Source organism: Colletes gigas, unplaced genomic scaffold, assembly GCF_013123115.1.
Source record: "Colletes gigas isolate AHSC1104 unplaced genomic scaffold, ASM1312311v1 Colletes_gigas_Sc00010, whole genome shotgun sequence".
In the NCBI taxonomy this organism is placed as follows: domain Eukaryota; kingdom Metazoa; phylum Arthropoda; class Insecta; order Hymenoptera; family Colletidae; genus Colletes; species Colletes gigas.
In genome coordinates, this window is record NW_025106639.1 from 7,088,440 (window position 1) to 7,108,827 (window position 20,388).

Genomic DNA, 20,388 nt, shown 5'->3' on the forward strand with positions numbered 1-20,388 from the left:
GTACAACTATCTCTGAATGGAGTTCGAATTTCCTTCTTTTCGATTCTAGAAGCTTCGTGTCGGAGGACGCAAATGACAGTAGGAAAATCATTCATCTCCACTAAATTAGCACGGTGTGTCGTGCTGCCGCATTCTCGTTCGTTCTCCCTGCCTCTCGCCACGGGCAGTTTCACTCTTTTCCTCGTTCTGTCTATCCTTTGGTCCCCGAGCGAAGTCAGCGACAGCGTCTCGCATGAATTCCCTCGACGGTTCTGTCCAGGAACGTATCGCTTTGGAGATCGGACCATACCTACGGTCTCCCCGTGATATTCCGAAAGGATTTCAGCCGGCGGTGGCCATACGGTCGCGGCCATTGGTGCACGTGACGCCTCGCGTACGCGTGAACCTACCTTAAAGTTTCCAATCCCCCGTGCTCGTCGTATTCACCGATCCGCGACGATTCACGACGGTGCGTACCGCCAGTCGATTCGAATAATCGCCTCGTGGCAGGTGAGGACGAAAATCGGCGAGGCCGTGCTAGTCGTCTGGTCGGACAGCCAGCTAAGCCGTCGTCGCATGAGGCACGGACGGACCCGTAAGGCCGCGCCTCGATCGTTCGATCTTCTCGCAGAAAATCTCGTTACCGATCGTAGTGCGCGACACGGCGTGCGTGTGCGAGCTTTCTCGTAGCCATCCGCGCGCAGCAGCGCGTGTATTATCTTTTATTCGTTTTCGTTCGGTTAGTCGGTCCTGTCTCCGCATCTCTCGCGGTCGGTTTCCGTTTCGTTCCGAGCGCCGCACCACGACGGGACGAAGGCATGTCTTCCTTCAAGGGCGATAAGGCTCCAACCGCGAGGCTCTGCCATATCGTGAAATGGGACGATTTCGACGGTTACGGGTTCAATTTGCACGCGGAGAAAGGAAAGAACGGCCAGTATATCGGCAAAGTGGACGACGGCTCGCCGAGCCAAGCGGCGGGTTTACGGCAAGGCGATCGTATCGTGGAGGTTAACGAAATCAACATCGCGAACGAGACTCACAAGCAGGTGGTCGAGCGCATAAAGGCCTTCGCCAACGAGACGAAGCTCCTGGTGGTCGATCAGGAGGCCGACGAATATTTCAAGGCCGGCAACATTGTTATCAAGGGCACCATGGCGAACATCAAGGTAATCAAGACCCCGGAGAAGAATCCGAACAGTGTTGAACAAGAGGAGCTGAATGACAGCAATGCTTCCATCGACGAGGTACGTATCGAATTCTCGAAATCTTTTGAATTAGAATTCTTTATGTGCTATGCGGTTTACGCGAACGTTACGGCGGAAACGTTGAAACCACGATCTTCGAATCGTCGAGAGTGTCCACCTGTTGCTTCGGTCAGCTAATCGCTTCGACCGCTGACAGAGAGCGATAGTTTGTAACAGATACGCGGAAAGTGCACGCGCCAATCGTTCTTCACTTTCGAAGGTATTTCTCGAAATTATTCGTTTAACAATCGATGATAAAAAATACATTGTAATGCTTTTAAATTACGCATTACCCTTGAATATAACGTTTAATTGAATTGTCAGCGAGGCGAGGAACTGGCGTATTGTTTTCACTTCGATAATATCTTTGGATCCATGAGTCACGCGACACATGTCAATTTAATCGGGATTTCTATTCGTTTAACAAACTGCAGCTTCTCGTTCGTTATTGCGACTGATATAAAACGTTCTTGGCTCGAATATACTTTGAGTCTACCAAGTTGGGGTCTTTGGTTCTAATCTTTTCCACCGTGATTCGTTTGACCATTCTAACATCGTAAATAACCGGTGTTTACGATTAAGGAAGAATGGCCGCCCGTTTTTTAACGTGTTTAGCGATAAGCGGTTGCGTTTCAACCTTCTTGCGGCTCGAACATCTGTGTTTACCCCAGTTGGGCAGCAGAAGCGATGAACGGAGAAAAAAAATTAGCACACCATACGCGGTACGATGGCCTCAAAGTGTGCGAACGGTCGAACAAATAAGTAGAAACGGAAAGTTTAGATTTTTTTCTCTCTTCTCTAGCGGCACGATAAAAAGACTCGGTAAAATTGCGTGAAATGTGGCATTCGAGCGACGCGCGCAGCGTTGTTGGCACAAAAAAAATCTTCGTTAGCCCTGAGAAAGCTCATTTATCGAGCTACGGTTCTTGTTCGATGACTCGCACGAAACACGAACCCCCGACAGCCGTGAGAAGACTGCCCATCGATGCCAAAGATCCTGTTTAGACCAGCGATGGGCAAATTATATTTGAATTTTAATGTGCTTCGGCAAAAAACAATATAGGGTGTTCGGTAGGCCTTGGGAAAAATTTTAACGGAAGATTCTAGAGGCTAAAATCAAGAATATTAATTTCTTGACTATGGCTTCGTTGAAAAGTTATTAACAATTAAATTCAAAAGTTTTAAATCGTTCTGAAAAAATTATTTTTGGTTGCGGGGCTTAATTACAATCATTTTTGGTCATTACATATACTTCCGAAATCCTACCCATTTTCGAGAAAAAAAATCGGGTAGGTGCAGAAATTTGTCGACAAAAAAGATTTTTAAATTGTTCTAAAAAAATTATTTTCGGTTACGGGGGTCAATTACAATCATTTTTGGTCATTACACATACTCCCCAAATCCTACCCACTTTCGAGAAAAAAATTCGAGAAGGTGTGAAATTTTCCGAGTGAAAAAAAAATTTCAAATCGTTTTGGAAAAATTATTTTCGGTTGCGGGGCTCAATTACAATCATTTTTGGTGGATACACATACCCCTGAAATCCTACTCATTTTCGAGAAAAAAATTCGTGTAGGTACTGAAATTTTTGGACGAAATTAAAAAATTTCAAATCATTCTGAAAAAATTATTTTTGGTTGCGAGGCTCAATTACAAGCATTTTTGGTGAATAGACCTACCCCCGAATTCCTACCCACTTTCTAGAAAAAAATTCAGTACTGGCAGAACTTTAAATGTTAATAACTTTTTAACAAAGCCTCTATCAACAATTTAGTATTCTTGATTTTCGTCTTATTTTGGCCTCTATGTGATATAAAATTGCAGATTCGTTCGTAAACTAGCCTCTGTCAGCAGCTTTACTTGCCTGCATCGGATGCGAACATTTTATTCGCATAATAGACGGTCAATAAGTCCAACGTATAGCAATTTATTAGTATCGTTCGGTCGAACGGTTCAATTCTCGTCTGTTGCGAAATATTTCAGTTCAATTTTTACGTAACGAACGACGGGATAAACGATTGTGTCTTTTATTCGTTACTCGGAATTTTCAGTTAGATAATATCTTTATTGGATAATGATCTCGTATTTCCTTGCAGTTCTTACTAGCGTTGGATCCTTTTTGTTCTTAAACATTTTGGTTGACCCACCTTGTCGCGTTTGATATTCAGCTCATCGAATGGAATGTCCCCATCCAGACTATGCTTGTACTGGATTATATTAACTCTTCTATAACGAAGCAATTTTATTCGTAACCAATTCGGAACAAAAGAGGCTCGTTCTCTTTGTTCAGTGACAAAAGTGCCTGCAAGAATGAAGTAATTTTAAATATTTTAAAATTTGAAAAAGTAACGTACCATAGATATTCAAAATACGAATGCATTGGAAAGCTGAAATTGATCGTGAAACGATAAATGAATATGTGGAATAAAAGGTTTCGCAGGGTTCAGGCGGAGCAGATGCTGCAAGTGTGGAATTGTTCGAAGCTTTTGTACACTGTTGCTAAACGATTCTCCATGTGTATTGTATAACTTGGTGGAAAGACAGACGATATAATATCGTGTGTACACTTGTCTCGTTCCGGCGAGACGCCACCGAACGATAACACACGTAGAAGTTTTTGATACCATTATCACAGCCACCGCGGATGCTCGTTCTTCTTACAACGATTTTATTTCATCCTCCGTTGGGCCCCGTTGCTTTTGCACGAATCATATTTTCCTCTTCTCTCGGCAATAACACAAACTGTTTTCGTTTCGTATAAGTTGCCTAATTGCAGCTGTAAATTAAACGGTAGATTCGTCATTAATAATATCTGGGCTGATTTACAAGGCGCCTAAAAAGAGAAATATTATAATTCAAGGTGCGCGATAAAATTAATTACTTGGGATTAGAATCTTAAGAGCGTTCGTGTCTCACGAGCATTCAAATTCCTTTTTTTTCAGAAATGAAAGTTTCCATGAAGATTACAATATTTAAACAGAAACGAAATATTCCCAGTATTTACCAACATATCGATAGTATTTTAATCGAAGATAATCAGTTAAGCAAATTATTACGCGCACGTTATTAACGTGGTTTAAAAATGCAACGAATAGGATTTCACCTAATTTCTTCTACGGTAGAAAAGATAGAGAAAATGATCACGCAAATCTTTTATATCAAGTTATAGCCACTTCTTAATCATTTTTATCCGAGGTATTTTTCGGTATTCTCATAAAGAGATATTTTATGTGATAGTAAAGTTGAGTAACGTATCCTGTACGTGAGAAAAACAAAGGCTACGAGAGATAGCCATCGTTATTTATGGATCGATAAAGTTTCATTGAATAGATACAGTGTCCGATTTTAATCTATAAATTCGAATTATCCGTAGACTACCTGCTGTATGAAAAATGGGAGGAGAGGAAGCTTGACTAGGGAAGAATGACTAAGAAAGTTACGAATGGAAAAAGGAAGAAGCGCGGAAAAGCAAGATAATCCAAAGAAGAAATCGAAAGACAATAGTTTCGATACGGTTAAAAGTATCGTAACAAATATTCTCGACTACGAAAAGTCTATTCTTCCATTTAAAAATGTATGTATGCGTTAGAACTCGATTACGATGATTTACATATATGCAGGTTGAAAAGTAAAAACGTATTCTAGATTTTCGATGCATGTTTTCAGGAGAAATCATTATCTACACGCTCTCATCGCGTGTTTTAACACACTGTGCATTTTCCACGACGCATAATGTACGCGAGCAGCATGAAATTTAATATTTCATCGGGCGTTTCGTTTTTACGTTATTCGTTCCATCGCGTCACGGATCAAGAGGAATCTCGACACGGAGGAAATTAAAGTCGAACGGTTGGGAATATTTTCCCCAAGGTCCCAGGAACCATGCACCAGTCGCGTTCCTTCAAGGACGACACTTTGTCACCCTCCAAGAACTTCGCTTATTAGAAAAACCAATTTTTCATTTACGGATTTCTTCGCGCGATTATGTGGTTGGTCGAAGGTGAGCGTTCGCGAGCATCGAATGACTCATCCTCGGCGCTCGTAAACGATAAGATACGTACAGAAATGACGCAAGGATTCGTTCCGTTCCTTCTCGAATTCAGACGTTTTTTTTTTTTTTTTTTTCAGTTTTGTCGGTCGTGTTTGGCCAAGTAATTTTTGTCAAACGTCTCTCCTCGTTAACGCCGTCCATCGGACGTGCCGTGCGCGGTTTCTCGTACGCGACGATAGATCGCCGCGAAGCATTCTCGGATGTAACAATTACGGCGTTAATCGTCGGAAGTTCCTATTTTGCAGAACACCGCGTCACTGGCCTTAATTTGCGTTCCATGGGATCCGCGTTCGATCGTCTTTCCGTGATTCACGGCAGCTCCCACGAGCCCGATCGTGCGAGTTTATCTCGCGATCGGAAGATTCGTCCTCCGTCGATACGATTCGCCGGATTTCCGGTGATTTTTGCGGCGTAAAGTTACGTAAATTTCGCGTTGCACGGCGCTGCGCGATCGAAGACGTATCGCGAACTCCCCCCGCCATCGCGGCACACATTGTCTATGTACATTTAGCCAGAGTTTGTAGATCCGTTTGTAAACCAACATTTGCCCGCTGCTTCGCTCGGCTGTACAGTGGCGGACATACCTGGGAAAAAATTTTAAAGGCTTCGTTAAAAAGTTATTAACAATTAAATTCAAAAATTTCAAATCGTTTTGGAAAAATTATTTTCGGTTACGGGGGTCAATTAGAATCATTTTTGGTCATTACACATACCCCTGAATTTCTATCCACTTTCGAGAAAAAAATTCGAGGTGTGAAATTTTTCGATGAAAAATAAAAATTTCAAACCGTTCTAAAAAAATTATATGTAGTTACAGGGGTCGATTACAAGCATTTTTGGTCATTACATATAACCCCGAAATCCTAGGCACTTTCGAGAAAAAAATTCGAGAATGTGTGAAATTTTTCGACGAAAAATAAAAATATCAATTCGTTTTAAAAAAATTATTTTCGGTTGCGAGAGTCAATTACAATCATTTTTTGTCATTACACATACCCCCCAAATCTTACCCACTTTCGAGAAAAAAATTCGAAAAGATGTGAAATTTTTCGACGAAAAATAAAAATTTCAAATCGTTCTAAAAAAATTATTTTCGGTTGCGAGAGTCAATTACAATCATTTTTTGTCATTATACATACCCCCGAAATCCTACGCATTTTCGAGAAAAAAATTCGAGAAGGTGTGAAATTTTTCGACGAAAAATAAAAATTTCAAATCGTTCTGAAAAAATTATTATCGATTGCGGGGATCAATTATAATCATTTTTCGTGAATAGACATACCCCTGAATTCCTGCGCATTTTCGAGAAAAAAATTCGAGAAGGTGTGAAATTTTTCGATGAAAAATAAAAATTTCAAATCGTTCTGAAAAAATTATTATCGATTGCGGGGATCAATTATAATCATTTTTCGTGAATAGACATACCCCTGAATTCCTGCGCATTTTCGAGAAAAAAATTCATTGCGGATGGAACTTTAAACGTTAATAACTTTTTAACAAAGCCTCCATCAACAAATTGGTATTCTTGATTTTCGTCGTATTTTGGCCCCTAGAATACTCCATTACAATTTTTCTCAGGGTTGATCGAACACTCTGTATGTCCGCCACTGTACGTTCGTTAAAAAAATCCTTTAATGGATTCCGTCGGTATCGAATCGCTTAAGCCTTCCACGAAACATGTTTTCTCTTCCACGATTACCACCGCCGCATTACGCTTCTATTCCGAGTCTAATATCCTTTAAATTCTTTCTTGGAATTCCGAGAATTCGATCCTGGAATTTTCTATAGAACTCGCAAAGAGTCAAACTTTTTCTGGTGATTGTAAAGCAGAATGTTGAAGTTTCGTAGGTTTGAATAGAATCGGTGCCCCCGTCGGTTGCAATCTCTTCTTGTTAGATCCGCCGGTTGCCAGCGATGGGTGTAAAACTTCCGGGCAATCGCATAGCAAGTGTTATTAGACGATTTGTGCTTTACGTTTCGGATCATTATCTTGATAGAATTTGAAAGTGATGATTCCCCATTATAGCGGCACTTTGTACCAAAGTATTTTGTAATGACTTTGAACATTTGTTCTTATCCGTAAGGCAAACCATAAAAAACTAATTTCCCAACGGCGAGCGCTCGCAACACAGTCGCGGACAAAAATACTTGTTCCATCGTTTTTAACAAGTCCGTGAGTTCTCCACGTTTGTCTGTATTTTGTTTACGCCACACCACGATAATAGCGTGTTCCATTATTCTTTTTCCTTACAAATAAAATTCCCTGTTCAGTTCAAACGAAATGCAGTATCGTGTCTAGGGGGCCTATTGTTGAACACGGTAGAGAAAGTGGTCTGGTCTGTGGCTGGAAGTTAGACAATTAATTTTTACGGATATCGCTACAGATAAGAACAAGTATTTAAATTTATTGGAACTGCTTACGTAACAAAAAATGTATCGTCCACGGAAATTTATGGATTAAATTGGACAGTAGCATAAGAACACCTTCCAAGGAAGAATTGTAAGAATACAACAACAAAATCTACACGGTTCTTCGTGCGTAAAAGGCTGTGCATCACTGTTCCGAAAGAATACCATGCTTTACGGTCCTGCGTACTGCCATAAATATTCCCTTAAGTTGACACTTGGGCAATCGACCGAGTTTACGCCTGACCAGACGTCGTTCACCGCGTAGAATTCGTAATCCGTATGGTCGTTGAGCTACATACGTGTCGCGAGCAGATCTCCCTGTTTGGTCGTTTGTGCTTTAATTAAGAAAATTGAGATGAAGCAATCCTCGTTACCTTAAAAAAAAAAAAAAAAAAAAAAATACATTCTGCATATCCGTGGCGCGCACTCGATCACGCGTGCGGTATATAATTGATCGCCTCTCTACAGGATAGTCAATTTCCTGCCACCGTTTTCTATTGCGCAATCTATCAACTGCGTACGGCATGCACAGTGCCAGCAAGAACGAGAGGGAAAACTGTTTGCTCGAAGCGGAACGGACAAACGATCTTTCGTGATTTTTTTCTTTTTTATTCGTTAGCGTTACGTCGATACGTATGAAATGTCGTTTTTCCACGGCTTGAATTTCGCTCGAGGAATTTCGTTAATGTAACGCTGACTGTCAAATTTCAAAACGAGGCGATACGCCGCCGAGGATCCAGTACGAACGCGAGGAAAACTACCAAGCACAACACGCCGAGTGCAACAAGTATTTGTACGGCGAGTAATTTCAGAAATAAACTTTCTATAGCTCCGTCTATTAATAGTTGCTTCTAACTCGCACGTTTTATGTATATTTCTAGGTACGTCTCGAGTAAAATTGATCCAACGAGGAACGTGAATAAAAATATTCAGAAAAATTGACAAGAATTGACAGAAATAATCGCTATTATGTATAGTACAAACGAAACACAATAGGCTCTCAACCAGTGGTTGTCAATCTCTCTTTTTCAAGCGGATGACAAAATATATAAAAATTACTGAAATTACTCGCAACGTGGATACTTTTTTAACACTGGCTGTAGGTGGACTCGTTAGAGGGGCGTTTCTATCGCGTGTGACTTATCGGGAGGGTAACGATGTCACTGCAAAGTCGGTGAAATTCCGTCGCGGCAACGACTAGCGTTAAAAATCCGTTATCCGCTCTTATTCAATTTCCGTGTCTCGGGCTGAGGCGATTTTTCGAAGAAAGCGTGCCAAAAAGACAGTCGCGTCCACGGCTGAATACGTATGCAGGTAACGGGGATCCCCTTCCTGGAAAGAATCGAGCCAACCGATGCAACGTGTTCCCTGTTCGAGAACACATGTGTAATTAAATGCATCCTCGCTAGCCTAAATTTATATAAATAGAATCGTTCCGAACCTCAGAACTAGAGCAATAAAAAGAACATAGTTACCGTGTAATTCACGATTCTTCGAATCTCTTAACCTTGACGATATATTTCAAGGTCACTGAAATGAACGATCTTCTTACCACAAGCCTTTTCCATCGGCTATAATTACTTTTATTTTCAACTTGATCATTTTCTCTTTTGTCGCAACATTACCAATCGTGTCAGAGTACGATGAATCAGGGAATAATGCGAAGGGAAGTTGTATATCTATGATACATGGTACTTGTTACGAATCCTTACGCATGAAAGACGTGATTAATCGCTCAAGATTATTATAGACAAAGACGTTTTTCCAGCAAAAACGATAAAGATCTCCGGTGATTTGTCGATCCTCTTGTACACCTCGTCTACCGGGGATTATGATTTTTCAACAGACGTTAAAACGTCACAGCGGCCGGTGTAAGATAATTGAATTGCGGGATATCGGTGACGGGGCTGCAACGCCGTGACACAGATTCTGTAAATTTTATAGAGAAGCTATGCAACGCAGCGACGCGTAAACACCATCTTTGCATGCAACTGTTGCTTCTTTCTATGTCAAGCATTTATCGATGACAACGTTATTGCCAGCGCGTGTTCGGTATTACATATGTACGTGTACATGCATACTTGGTTCGAGGAATGGAAAGTTTGTTGGTATAACAGCTCTGTTCTCCTACATCAGAATACAATTATTGAACTTACAGAAGAACAAAGACCTTTCGCGGATACTCTAATTTATATTAGCAGAATTGTAACATTCGTATCAGTGTACCTAAAAGATATTCAAAGAGTTGTTAATTATGCAAACTTTTTTTTTCTTTACGAATAATCGTAATAAACGTACCAAGGCGAGCGTGGAAATATTTGGCGGCGAGTTGCGTCTCGGAACCGCGAGTGGAACAAATTCCCAGAGAGAAAATGAGCTTTTTTATTTTTTTAATTCCGGGGGGGGGGCGATCAGGTCGCACGGAGAGGACAGCCGACTAACATTATTTCGAAGAGATTTAAACGGTTTGTGGCTTGAAACCGGTTTTCCCGCCAAGCTTGCCTCTATTCGATGGAATTCCTTTAAGTACCGTTCGGAATATTGCATCAGGACCCCAAGGTCGTTTATGAGTTTCTTCCACGAACTATGTGTTTTGTTTTCAACCCGCGAATTCTGTTATTATTTATGTTATTTCTGTTTAACAACACCGAGCGCCATGGTTCGATATTAGCGCTTCCTGCGTTCGCGGAATTCCTTGCTCTTTCGTTCCAACGAAATTTAGCAACTACTTTCTCTGGATACGCGTTAAAAAAGAATCTGTTGATATTAAGAGTTTTCTAGATTAGAGAGTAGGATCCTTAAAGCTAGATTTATTCTTAAGATTACTGTAATACTTCCCGGTTCACGACATTATACGTCTTTCCTCGAAGAGCAGGAAAATATAAATCATTGTGGCTAATTGCACGTAATAGCCTTGTTCCCTTAATTGAAAAGATGTGTTGTTTTCGAGTTAAATACATCTCTTGGCTTTTGCATCGGTAAATAAAGTTTCAAGCGTCGGAAAGTATTGTGATTTATTCGTGTTTGTTGAGTTTTAGTTGGGACCCCCCTTTGCTAAATTGCTGACCGCTCCAATGGCGGTGGAAGTAAATTTGTACGAATTAATAGCCCGCCTATTCGAGCCTGTTCGTTACCAACGGTGAACGAACAACGCGACGTAACGTCTACTAATGACCACGTCCACGCTTTTACTTTCTATCTGCGATCGTTAAGGCGAAATACTTGGCATTGTGCAACGAAAAATTGAGATTTCTCGCTCGAGCGCGCCGTCAATGTCCATCTTGTTATTTCTACGGTCGAAGATTTAACCGCTAAACGTCCGCATTTTTGCGGTCGACGGTTAGAAATCCTTAAAAAATACCCTGCAAGTACAATCAGATCTCGTTAAGTCAAAGTTGAAGAAAAATAAACTCAGTCTTCGTGGTTTTACAACAAAAATTCAGCACCGATATGGATAAATTTATTTTTTATTATGGCAGAGAAAACAGAGTGCTTACCATAACGTGCATGCAAAGGAGATCGAAACAAATTGCAGTCGATCGATGTCTAGACATAAATCGTTGAGTTGTGTTTCGAGTTGTAGAGGTTAAGTGGCTGTGTGCACAACTTCGAGTCAACTTGCCTTCATATTTTAAATAACAGGTTAACGCTTCGTATAAATTTTCAGACCAAAAACAGTCCCCGAGTGTGCAGAAACTGTGCCACGAATAAATTACGTATGCTACTTTAGATAGACTACGCACTTGTACCGAGAAATATGAGGCAATATTTTTCCCGCCTCTTTCGATCCAACGTTTGCCGGGAAATTCCGCAACTAAACAAACCGAACGCGACCTCTGTGTATCCAGTTATTTTTTCTCCACGGTGGTTCGTCAAATATTCCGCCGTGCACGGGTTACAAAAAAGGCGGGATACTTTCCGATTCAGAGTAAATAGTTTACACACGGTTGAAGTGGATCGATCAAAATTCGTTGTGCCGTCGTTCGCGGTAACGCTCGCCTAAGCTGCAGCTGGACCCCTAGCATTCACGAAGGTAACGCGCTACGGCGTGCACGAGTCACGATTCTTTTTCTGCGATGTGGTCGATTTCGAGCCTGTTCAGAAACGCATGTTTGGGAAAAAAGTAGCGCGCCGCCGCGCGATCGACCTTGATACGTGACGCGAGTTTCTTATACCGTTCGTGTCCCTTTCTAGCGAGCTACGTCGATATCTTTGCTCGGTAATTATACGAGGAATCGGTGAAATCAACTGGCAATAAACGTCCTTGCGAAGAATTAAACTATATCGTGTTGTAAGCAATGCATAGTTCCGCGAAGCCTGACGTAAACTCTGTGAAGCCATAGACAAGCCATGGGGGCAGAGTATGCATCTTATGGGAATTGATGTCCCATGAACTGAAATACCGACCCGGTAAAATACTAATGGTTTCCTAGCGACCTCTTTATTTAAAGAACAGTGATCTTAGGAACTACTGAAGTCAGTAAAGAGTTAATTTTTTTCCCTGCAGGGAACACGGACACTGTTGAAATGCATATTACGATAGAGATGGTTATCCTCGTTTACGTGCCTGCCACAACCGTTTATAGTGATGTAGCAGATGATCGTCGCGTTGATTTCTTGTTACTATCTTGTTGCTGGACTCGTATCTAAAGTAGGAATCTGTTACTTTCACTGCTCCTAAGGTGGAAGTAGTTCTTCTGACATTACTTAATTACGGTATCTTCAAAATAATGATATCGTCAAGCAGGTCTTTTAACACCGGTTGTAACCGAGGCGCGCATATGGCCGCAGGATGGCGCTTTAAGTTTAAGTACTGGTCGACCGTAGGGGAACCCCCCAAGTGAAACTCACAACATCTCTTCTTTGCTACCTGTGTAAATTCGCTCTATGGTTTATTAGACAACAAGAAACCAATTTATTTATAAAAAAAAGCCTGATTAGGAGGATATGGTCAGCGATGATTTATATAGGGAATATAAACGTTTGTTTTTTTTTCAGAACGCCCAGAAGTCGAACGACGTGTCCCAGCACAGCGAGAGCAGCACAGTGTCGGCAGGTGCGACGAGAACGTCGACGAGGAGCGAGAACGAGAGCGAATGCGAGGAGTCCGGTCGGGAGAATGGGAACGGTATTAGGAACGAGACGACGACGGCGTCGATGGGTCACGTGCATGGCACCGGGAACGGTAGCGTCGGTGGCAACGAGCCACGGCAGGGCCTAAACCTGAAGATGAGCGCCAAGGAACTCAGGGCTCAGCTAGCGGCGCGCAAGAAATACGACCCGAAGAAGGAGTCGATCGGTTTCAAGGACAAGTTCGACATCGTGCAAAAGTTATAACCCGACGTGGCCAGCTTCGATTCGACGGCCTTATCGGCTCATGCTACGGTCGCGGTGCTCCTATTTGTCACTCGATATCGGTTCTTGCGATCACGTCGATGTGTTCCGAGCGGCGAATCGATTCGCTCGTTTTTTCGCCGCCTCGGGTTGCATCGATCCACCGCCGTCCTGTTTCGAGGCGCTTCCGGTACACCGGAAGTGCACTCGATCCCCCCCGAAAACCGGTTTCTGTACAGAGAACCGCCGAAAGATACGCGAACGCGTTGCTTCGCGGTTCCACCGACGAAAGCGTGATTCTTTTTATAACGCGTTCCCGTATCGATCGAACGGCTGAAAACGTCTCGTTTCGGTAGGCTTCAGGAGCAACACCACTTTAAAAATCTGATATAAAGCGCTTTTTTTTTTTGGATGGATGGAAAAGTAAGAGGAGGAAAAAATATTCAAGAATGTTATTAAAAAAAAAATATTTATTCAAAAATAGTGCAAAATGACGCGTCTCAAATTCGAAACACGTCTCGCGGGAATGGCTTCAGCGTCATTTTGCACTATTTTTGAATAAATATTTTTTTTTTAATAACATTCTTGAATATTTTTATCCTTTTACTTTACCAAAAAAAATTGCAACAAAGCGTTTTATTTAAGGTATTTAGAGTGGTCTTACCCCCTTCGCTGTTTGTCCCGCTATCTGGCAGAACGGAGTTCGCGCGGTCCAAGGACGATCACGACGACGCGGGAGAAAGTGTAACGTTGCCGCTGCCACACGCCGCGTCGCGTCATTGCTAATTTCTGTTATCTGTTATCAAATTCAGGACACGCGTCGTTCCCCCTATGTATTGTACGTAGCACGAACGAGACACGCTTTCGAGCGAGCGAATGGCTTTCGGGACGCGTACTTACACGCCCCGGCTCGTGTTCCAGCGAACGAAAATCGTTGCGTCGCGCTTGGGAGAATTAGGCGGCTGTTGCGAAGATGGCCCGCGGGTGTCTCGGTACACCGGCGACGGTTTACCCAAGATTCGAACCGCGTTATGTAATTTAAGAAATGTAACATCGCAGGAACACGCCGTCACAATAGTGGGAAGACTCGCGCGAGTTTCCACGTTCGTCTCCCCGGAGTCGCGGGACTCGCAGAAATCGTTGAATATTGTCTCTCTCGGTTGCTAAATATTACGACAACCCGTTGTGCAATGATTCAATTATCGTCGTCGTGATCCTTTTGCGTTTTGCGCCTCGTGGCTTGTGCTAATACTTACGGAATATTTGTTTTGTTTTTTGGTAGATTTCGTACGATACGTATCCGTGTCCGAACACGCGTTCCGTCACGTGGCAAATTCACCGTGCGGCGGTAAATTAAATATAGCGATTTTGCAACAAGCGGAAGTCGTACGAAAAATTAACTATTCCGTCGATCTTCCCATAGGCGTTCCAGGAAATAATTACGTCATCCAATTTTCGTGATTCGCTCGTTACTTTTATGAAAAATAACTCCTGTTTATGGTATTTCGCGTTGCGCGTCGATATCCTCGATACATTGCATTTATTTACACGATCGATAAGTTGATTTTTATGATGCCACCTTTCGCATTCGTCAAGGACGTAACACGAATATTGATACGCGATTCCTGGAAACTTTACAGTAGTTACGTACCACGGAGCCATCCCACGGTTAAAATACGATTTCTTCGTATCGCCGGAGCTATGTTTTATACAACGCGTCTATTGTCTGAGATAATTAGGATCGATATGATCGTCAGGCTCTTTCGTAATTTGAGCAAATGCTATTTTCCAGTTGAAATACGATGAAGATGGTTTTTTTTTTCTTCTTTTTCGTTTTAATCGTTTCCCGCATTCCGTCAAAGTTGCCATGCGTCGGTTTCTAACAAATTTTACAAGCGTACAGAGAGATTCCTTTTAAACGTTTTCAGAGACGTGAGAGTTGTTCGTGTAATAAAATTTCATTTAACCGGGGACTTTGCGTACCGAAATCCGATGCTCTTAAACGGCCCTTTCATCGTACACCATTAACAACGAATAAGGAACGAAATGAAAGTAAAATGAAATTTCGCTCGTAGACCTACGCAAACAGATCGATTGATCGAGTTCAATCAGGGTGAACGATCGAACGGTTGGGAGTTCGTCCATCGTGATCTACAGTCTCGGGTCTTTACGCCGAGCGTGTTGTGTAAATTCTTTGATATTTCTTTTTTGTTTTTATCTCAATACTTTTGTGAGGTCTGATACATAACAGTACTCGCTTCTGTAAATATTAGATCTTCGTGCGTCAAGGTCGGTGCAACGATCGGGGAAAAAAACGATTAATACGTCGTTCAAATTAATATCGACAGGTGGCGATAAATCATGCGTTCGACGCCGGTTTGCGGTATTTCTGTCGCGACTAAAAATGAAATTGACGCACCGTTAATCAATTATAACTTGTCAAAACAGTTCGGAGCGCACAGTTTCTGAAAACGAGAGAAGTTTCTCGTGCGAGCCATTGCACCGGTTCCTTGAAATGTATATAAACATCCCTGCGTAAGGTCCAAATACACACGTTGTTACGATTATTGCACACATGTCCAATGTTATTTGTAAGAGTCTAACTTTAAGCATTATGTTTGGCGACAAGACGACTTAACTGTACGTTATTCGTCAAATTACGTTTACCGCGTACATCTGTGTATAAATATTGTTGTACGTATACCCGTTTGTTGCTTTTATTTCTTTTATCGTACCAGTAAAGAATGTTTATCTTTTACGCTAGGGAACGACGAGGAAGCCAGGTTGGTGTAATGGAAGCAGCTCGGTCCTTGAATAAAAATTTGCTAATCCTGCTAATAGATTTGTCAGTGAGACTATAGAGCAAAGTCTGTTGTAGTTTAAGACCCAAAGGTAAAGTAGCAACAAATTTGTGTCACGAAATTAGCGATAACGTGGGAACTTTTGGGAATGATCGTCTGAAAAGCGCTGTGGCGGTGCATTCACGAACTACTGCACTAGCAAGCAAGTGGCGCCCACTGCACTTTTCGGATATATCGATCGAGGTTGAAATATTCGTTGCAAAGATCGACGGAAACAGGGTCACAAAAATATTTGAACATTTAGAGGTTAAGAGGATAAACACGGTTTTTATATAGAAATGAAAAACGTTGGTAGATTCGGGCGATCTAGAGAAATCGTTAGGGAGTTTTGGGTTTTATTGTGAATAATATTAGTTTGTATAGTGACAATGAGTTACCGCCAAATTATTAGGCAGAAGCATATCTACGCCACATTATACATTCACGATTAGTAGGAAACAGAAAATTATCTGCGAAATACTATGGCCACGTACTGGATCAAATAATCCCCAACGTAAAAAGGATGTTCGTTCCGAATCGTGTCGCAGGATGATACGAAACAATGATTTCGAGGAAGAACCCACTTGTAACGACGAAACGATCTCAGCGGTTCGTTACGAGTTACCAAAATAATTAGTTTAATCTCCTTTTGCATAATTAGGTCTTCGAGTCGGTGTTTCTTATTACGTAATAACGTAAAAGGAGCAATATATTTGGTTTCAGAAGCTCTAATAGGACACGTACCGCGTTGGGAACAAAAATTTGTCTAAACGAAGAAGTCGAGAAGTTGGATTTTTGCCACGGAATACCGGTTTCCAGGGCACGGTGGCGGTGCAATGACAGATAACGTTCGTAAACAGAGAAAGCAGAGATACGTTAAAGACGCGTTACGCCGCGAGAAGTCATCGGTCTAAGTAAATTACCGGTAAATTAACGAGCGTCGTGGTGGCTCGTACGGGCGTCGCGACGAAAAAAACGGACGAGGTGGCCGTCGAAAGGTGGGTTTCCGCCCGTAGGTGGGAAGGAGAGGACGCGACGGGGTTGGTATTGGCGCGAGTGAGAGAGAACGAGAGGCGGACATATATGGTCGCGGGGTCCGAGAAGCTCTCAGGTTACGCCGACGGCGCTAACCGTTTTCACGATGATGCTCGCTCTCCTTGTTTCTTCTTCCCACCCTTTTCTTTCTCGGGCTAGCGCGTATTCTCGCTCCCTCGACGCCTGACGTCCTTTTCTTTCCGACACGTCGATTCGTTGTTTCTGTTGTTCGCGCGCGGTCCGCCATCGCTGCGTCCTCTTCGCGCCACGACCAAAAATATCGGCGGTCGTGCAGCCGTGGGTGAGAACGAGAGGGCGCTACGAGCGCGACGAAGATGGCGAACAGAATCGCTGCGCGTCTTCGCGATGCCCCGCGAGAGAAGGGGCGAGGTTCTCGTTATTTCGAGATTATCGGGGATTGCCTGCTTTTTGGAATCGTGCCGATCGTCTCGACCACTCTCGATATCGAGTCGGATTCCCAATATTGCTATACGTTACCAGAAAGAAATCTCACGAATCTTTGTCCGCCCGCAGGCGACCAAACGAAAACTAGACGATTATTTATTTTTTTTTTTTTGGAACAGTTAATTAACGTTTTTATTATGCAACACGATTATCCTAACACCCACTGTATTTTTCAGCTACATACTTGGACACCTCCAGTTCCAGCCTCTCATATCGTTGCAGTGGAATTACTTGTATCCAAGTATTGCAACAAACGTAATCCACGTGGGATTGTATTACGCATTTTGAGAACTGCCTCTGCGTCCGTTATAAAATTGTCAGATTGTACAGTTTGGTCGAATAATACGTGTCCGAGGATATTGAGTAACCGCGTGGGAGTGCGGTGGACTAAGAATAGAGATACAAGAAATGCAGAATCGCAGAATTTTGGGCCTCGGGTTAATCATTTTCGCGCTTACGTGTGTACATGCGAATCTTTCCGGCCTACCGAGTACTCGAGAACGGAGAAAAGTCGGTCCGAGCGTTTATTTGTCGAGGCTCCGGTGGTAAGTGTTGCGGTCGAAACGACCCGTGACGACGTCGATCAAAATCGCGAATTTTTGCACGTCCGGAGAATCGTCGACATTTTTTTTCTTTCCACATCCGAGCCCCGACGGTTTTGCGTCATCGAAAGCTGTTTACGAGTTTTCGCGCTAAAGCGCGGTGCAGTTTTATTCGCGCCGTGACACGGATATTAAAATGCGGGCGGCTACCGACGCCCGCTCGAAATTACGACATTCCGAGATGCTTGGAATTACAAATCGTTTACTTTATTTAAACGCGAGTGCGTGTCGCCGTCGACGCGCGTTACTCGAACACGCAATAATTCTCTCGAAATAGCCAACGACTCGCGTGAAAACTTTAACGAATACAGGGTTTTAACACGAATGATGTTTGTTTCTAGATCGTCAACAGTTTGTGGTTCGTTGGAATAATCGAGAGACTTCATATGGCCCCGCAAGAAAAGGTCTAACGGCGTTGAAACGCAGAATTTTTCTGAAAATAATCTTATGATCTAGCTTCGAGAAAGTCATCCAATCGGTATCAAAGTCACAATGCATAGGATAGGTGAGTGGGCTTCGATTTGTTTACGGATGGCTGACGATCCGTGACAAATAGTCGCAGTATTTTTCTTGGTAGCATGCACCGCGTGGCACGTCGTAAAACGGTTTCGTCGAATCTGAACTTGTACCTCTGTCGAGAATAAGGCAGGTGTTCACGGAGGAATCCGCGGCTCTAGGGTGGAGCAAGAGGTGGTCGTACGTGATACGCGGTTGTACGCATAATAGGGGCCGGTATCTTGTCCTGTCCTCGCACTCATAACATCTATTTCCAGAGCGGACCAACGACTAAGTTTAGATCCGCTGTTCCATATACTCGAGCCATTCGCCCACTCGGGTCCACTCGCTCGAACAAAATCTGATAATCGAACAAATAAGTGATCCACGTCCGCGCCGTCGGCGTTTATAATCCCCTTCTTCTCCGACCCCGTGCCGCCCACCGTTTCGTTTTTAAAGACCGCTTAAGCGCTAGGAGCATCGGCTGACGCGGAACGCATCGGCGATAAACGCAACGCAAACGTTGGTAATAAAAGTATGGCGCTGAGAAGACGGGATGAAGGTAACCACGGCTCGCGAATCACCATCGCGATACTGTATTTAGGTCGGTCATGAGTAGACTGCGGATCTTTATGCAAATTCATATTTTTATTAATAGAATTAATGAAATGGAAGCTTTGTAGATGATTGTCTCAACCCTTAAATATAATAATTCGTATCTTACTTTAAGTATTTCTTATATTTTTGCATATTAAGTGCATTCTGTAGTTTCTTGAGAGTGCAGCAACTTTTCAGTATTTGTTCAGCTTACGGACGAGTCAAATCTATGGAATTAATTTTTGCTTTCTTTTTTAAAGAGAATTTCTCACTTTCTGATAGCTTTTTACTTTTGTAGGAAGTGCCCGGAATGACCACCGTCGTCCCTAATGCAAGCCTGCAGCCGCCGCGTCATAGAGTTTCCCAATCCTTCAAATATTCCAGATATTTTGTCGGATTCGTTGGCAGCCTTATTGTATACGTCGACGAAGTGTTTCGACACTGGCAGTGGATGTTGGATAAACAAATATTTTCAAGTGGTCCAAAAGAAATCCTGCGGAACGAGTAGGTCAGGTAACAGGTCCTGCTCGATCCATTCATCCATTAAAAAATGGTAATAAACCATATATGCAAGGTCGATGGTAGGAAAAAGATACTTTAACAAAGGTAGAAAATATCCCGAGTCTGAACTAATAGGAGATCGAAGAAACGTTAGCCGAGGAAAACAACGGTCGCGAGAATAAAAGAATCGCAAAATGATAAGTCGAGGGAGTCACGATGCTGTCTCTGTGTTTTTTTTTTCGGTTTCACGGGCTAAAAGTAACTTGTACTAAAAATATTTCGAGCATAAAGTGCGAGAAATTCTAGCGTCGCGATTCATTCGCGCGGTAAAGCACGCGTGACGTTAAGTGTCCTCCCCGGTGATGCATCAAACTTGAAATGCTATATCGCGTATCGCGTGGACGTGGACCAGAATCACCCCTAAATCCTTTCGAACGAGGATGCGACAGGGTCCAACGTTTGCGATCTAGGATCGAATGACGCATGATCGAAGGAATTTCTGCACGCTCTATGAATGGGAGTTCACGGCAGCGAAAACACGATACTATCTCCGGCCACTTACGAACCCGTATATGCCATTACGGTAACGTAAACCATACGCGAAAGATTTTCTCTGGAATTTTTCTCTCTTGACCCGTGTGTGCTTGTTTCCGCGAAAAGATCAGATTTACGTAGCACCGCGAATTTTGATTATTTGCCCACGGCCGTACCGTGTACCCTTCTCCGTAAATCACCGCCGTAAAATCTCGATTCGGACGTATTGTTGTTTTCTTTCGGATTATTCCAGTCAAAATCTCCAATTTTCATATCCTTCCTTTAATATCGCCTCGTTGGTT

General features: G+C 42.7%; 1 protein-coding gene across 1 annotated transcript; it reads left to right on the top strand.

Annotated features, from left to right (window-relative positions):
* Positions 1-377: 377 nt before the first annotated feature.
* LOC122397621 (Na(+)/H(+) exchange regulatory cofactor NHE-RF1) lies at positions 378-15,795 on the top strand. Its single transcript, XM_043396885.1, has 2 exons — positions 378-1,223; positions 12,682-15,795. The coding sequence occupies exons 1-2, from the start codon at positions 798-800 to the stop codon at positions 13,018-13,020; spliced, it is 765 nt and encodes a 254-aa protein (XP_043252820.1). The 5' UTR covers positions 378-797; the 3' UTR covers positions 13,021-15,795.
* The last annotated feature ends 4,593 nt before the right edge of the window (positions 15,796-20,388 follow it).

Coding starts and splice junctions, on each gene's coding strand:
- LOC122397621 (XM_043396885.1), top strand. CDS start 798: ATGTCTTCCTTCAAGGGCGATAAGGCTCCAACCGCGAGGCTCTGCCAT. Junction 1,224..12,681: donor GCAATGCTTCCATCGACGAG/GTACGTATCGAA, acceptor TTTTTTTTTCAG/AACGCCCAGAAGTCGAACGA.